This window comes from Tigriopus californicus, chromosome 5 (assembly GCF_007210705.1).
Source record: "Tigriopus californicus strain San Diego chromosome 5, Tcal_SD_v2.1, whole genome shotgun sequence".
NCBI classification, from domain to species: Eukaryota; Metazoa; Arthropoda; class Copepoda; order Harpacticoida; family Harpacticidae; genus Tigriopus; species Tigriopus californicus.
The window spans coordinates 10,238,695-10,242,469 of record NC_081444.1 but is presented as its reverse complement, the minus strand read 5'-3'; the positions used below and the strand labels follow the sequence as shown (position 1 = coordinate 10,242,469).

The 3,775-nt window shown below is 38.9% G+C and overlaps 1 protein-coding gene across 1 annotated transcript; it reads left to right on the top strand.

The window, feature by feature from the left end:
• Positions 1-240: 240 nt before the first annotated feature.
• LOC131881266 (chymotrypsin BI-like) lies at positions 241-1,576 on the top strand. Its single transcript, XM_059228086.1, has 5 exons — positions 241-437; positions 512-625; positions 862-1,071; positions 1,170-1,395; positions 1,466-1,576. The coding sequence occupies exons 1-4, from the start codon at positions 305-307 to the stop codon at positions 1,247-1,249; spliced, it is 537 nt and encodes a 178-aa protein (XP_059084069.1). The 5' UTR covers positions 241-304; the 3' UTR covers positions 1,250-1,395; positions 1,466-1,576.
• Positions 1,577-3,775: the final 2,199 nt, after the last annotated feature.

Here is a 3,775-nt window from a genome sequence, read left to right as displayed (position 1 = left end):
TTAAATTTGTAATTGTTCTAAGTTAACGTGTCAACAACCGCAATTAAAGAAATGTAATTATTTTGACATTTACATCACATGTTGTACTCTTTGAGTTCTTAAAGTTCAGAGATTGATCTTTATCACAGTAGATATAGTTGGTGCTAGCCTATACTCCATCACGTTGTCATCCCGTGTTGTTGATTAAACAAGATTGCGAAACTTCCAATGTAACATTGCATTAACTATTAATCTAGAAACTATTTAATAGGATGGGATCTAATACGATTTGCAGTCCACATAATTGTGTTGGAGTGTGACAATCATGTTGAGATTCATTAGCCTCATTTTGGCTATCGCCTTCGCCGTTGAGGCCATTCCCCAAGGAAAGTTTCATGGCCTTCAGGACAGGATAGCGCTATATCCTCAAAAGTTCCAAAAGTACATCGGCAAGATTGGTGAGCCACAACCGGATGAATTAGTCTCAGAATCCAAATCCTTACACTTCCTGCTTTCCTCCATTCCTCCGTAGATCGTCTTCCATTTGGCAAGATCATCGGCGGTCAAGAAGCCACGCCCCATTCCTGGCCCTTTATTGTGGCTCTGAATGTAGATGACACTTACTTCTGTGCTGGAAGCATCTTGAGTAAGTTGAAGAGGCTGGTTCAGGTTCACATTTCTTAATGCTAGGAAGTTTTTTTTTTGAAAAAGACACGGTTATTGGCTTGGACTTACTCAATAATGCATGGGAATTGTGCAAGTGCGAGCGAAATTTTTTTTTTAAAAGTGCTATGAACATTATTGCAATGCCCATTTTCAAAACAATAAAAAGGCCAGGACTATGAATGTTCGTCGGGATTCAAATTAACTCAAATTTTGCAGACGAAGAATGGATCCTGACTGCTGCCCATTGCTTGGATGGAGCTGTCTCCGTGGAGGTCACTGCTGGAGCCCACAATCAAGCGATGTCACCGGAGTCCACCCAGGTCAGGATCACCTCAACGGATTTGACGGTTAACAGGGACTATGATGATGTAAACATCATTTCCGACACAGGTCTCATTCGATTGCCCGAAAAGCTGGACCTCAGTGGTATGTGACACTTAGGCCTCATTCAAGCCATCAAACAGTTGTGTCAGAAGACCCTTCCCACTATTCATTAATTATTGACATTCCTTGGTTCTATTTAGGCCCTAATATCAAGGCTGTTGTCATGGCGTCTGCGGATCCTTTGGCCAACGAAATCGTCACGTCCGTTGGTTGGGATTGACTGAAGACTTTGGCACTGTTTCACCCACTCTAAACCAAGTCGATGTTCCTGTCCTGGATTATGATGAATGTCTGGCTGAATGGGACAATATCTTGGATCCTAAGCAATTGTGTATCAATACCGAAGGAGGCAAGGGAACTTGTGGGGTAAGGAAAATATACCATGTTTTGACACCTATCCTCGGATTCCTTTATTTGACATTGACTTGGTATTCAGGGCGATTCTGGTGGTCCCACCATGTACAACAACCAACAAGTCGGAATCACTTCATTCGGAGGCTTTTTGTGCGAGATCGGATTGCCCGCTGGTTTGGTTTCTGTTGCTCAATACAAAGACTGGATTTGCGCCAACACCGAAGGCCTTGACGTTTGCTGATAACAAGAAAGGCAGCATTGTGGAATATGGAATTGAATCATTTCAGTCACGTCAAGTGAAGCATGTTTGAATACATATTTTTGCATTTCTGATAAGTTGCATTGTTTTCCAATGGCTTTCAAAACGTCCAAAACTATCACAAAATAGCTACCATACCTATATAGAATTAGCACATACAATGTGCTGACTTGTCGACTACCTTGAATGTTCTTTTCTTAAGACGGTATTGCAGCTTGTCATAACTTTATGCATGAACCACGTCACTTTTTTAGAATTAAAAAGGGAGCATGGAGTAAAAGATAACGACATGCTCACTAGCAAAATTCTTTGCAAAAAACATTTCGGGAGGTCTGTGCAATATTGTTTACCAGTTTGACCTTTCAAGCATTTGACATGAATCATGTTTTCGGGGTCCATATCTGAGGCAGGATTGCTGAACAATCCTGTTGAAGCAACTCTTGAGATGTTGGAAATCCAGAAGAGAGCTTTTGTTCACACCATTCATTCTTTATGATGCACTCATAAAAGCTCGAGTAACCTTACTTGCTCGTTTCCAACTGCAATTTTATCCAAATCAATTGAGTAAACGATAAGGTATCACTCTTTCAAAGATTGCATTTGCATTACAGTTGGCTACAAATTGCTCCGGTTATATTTCAAAGCAACTGCCAAGAAATTCTTTTTATATGCCCAAAAAATATAAATGAAAATATTTGACTTTTTGAAGCAGGTAGAAAAACCCGAAAATAGTTTGCAATTTAACTTCAAACTTTTTTAGCGTTCTTTCTTAATTAATATCAATATTTCACGCAAACTTGTAAATCGCAACTTTAATCAAGCTTGATCTTGAATTTTTACAAAATTATATTAATGCTGAAATTAGTTTTTGCAAAAAGTGACAAATTTGAAAATGAATCTGTCACATATATCGTTCAAACATTTTAGGAACATGACAGAATAGAGCAGCTTTTGGCACTTTACTAAAATGAAAGACAATATCACATGTTTTGTAAGTTTTAAGTGACATTTTTTGGTATTTTTAGGTTTAAAAAAATGGAAAAATTTTATGTCTTGTCTTTCTATTGAAAAAGACAATAATATGCCTTGGAAAATAACTGGACACATAACCAGGCCACTTTTCGATCTTTAAGGTAAACACTAAAACGCAACTTTTAAGTTGTAATAACTAAGCACCTGCTGAATAGAAGCTTTTGAAATTTTATGTCAATACATAACTAAGAGTACATTAATATTTATTGACTACGTTTTTTGACAATGATGCATTTTAATGGACTTCAAGTTATTTTACACACTTAACTGAGTTACTTTTAAACATTTGTATTTCACAAAATTTGTTCCTTTTGTCTCTTTGACAAAGAAAAACATATCTAGATGTCTTGGCAATTGAGCAAACAGTTAACCAGAAAATATAACCACCGTGCTGAAGATGAGTGTGTTGAGATTGACAAGGCTAGTTAATTTGAGCACTTACATGATCTTGTAGTCACAAGATCAAGATGCTTTAAATTTTCAAGTTCTCCTAGTCCTGTTAGTGTAACATCTCAGTTTCTAATGAGGTGCTCAGTGTTCTTGCTCCTGTTTCTCGTACTTGATGCGTTGCTTCTTGGATCAGGGCCGTTTCCATTGTCACTAAAGTTATCGCATGTTGTTCCAATTTCTAAAAGGGGTGTAAGGATGGAAGTGGACGAAACAGATAATGCGGGGAAAGAATGGAACGATCCAGTAGTGAGAGAGGCAGAATGACAAGTGTTTATTTACAAGTCAGCTGAAAGGGAAAGGCTGTAATGGCAGAGTAAGGATGGAACCTGAGGTATAGACATATGGAGAGATAATCTCCCCCCCCCTGCAACCGAAATATGTATATACACATCAGAAGGACAATGAAAGTTATTTGTCTCGTTTCTTCGTAACAACCACGTTTGAATTTGCCGCTCAAAACCGTTCCATCATCCCCACGTTTTGCAGGTTACCGAGGTTAACTCATTAATCGTGAGGCAGCCCTCGCAGACGACGACTACGCCGAGGAGCAGTTGGGAATCTGATGGGTCTGGTCCTGTTTCTACCAAATCCGTAGGAATAGTTAAATCGAGACGGCCCCGTGTTGTTAATTGAGCGTATGACCAGCCATGA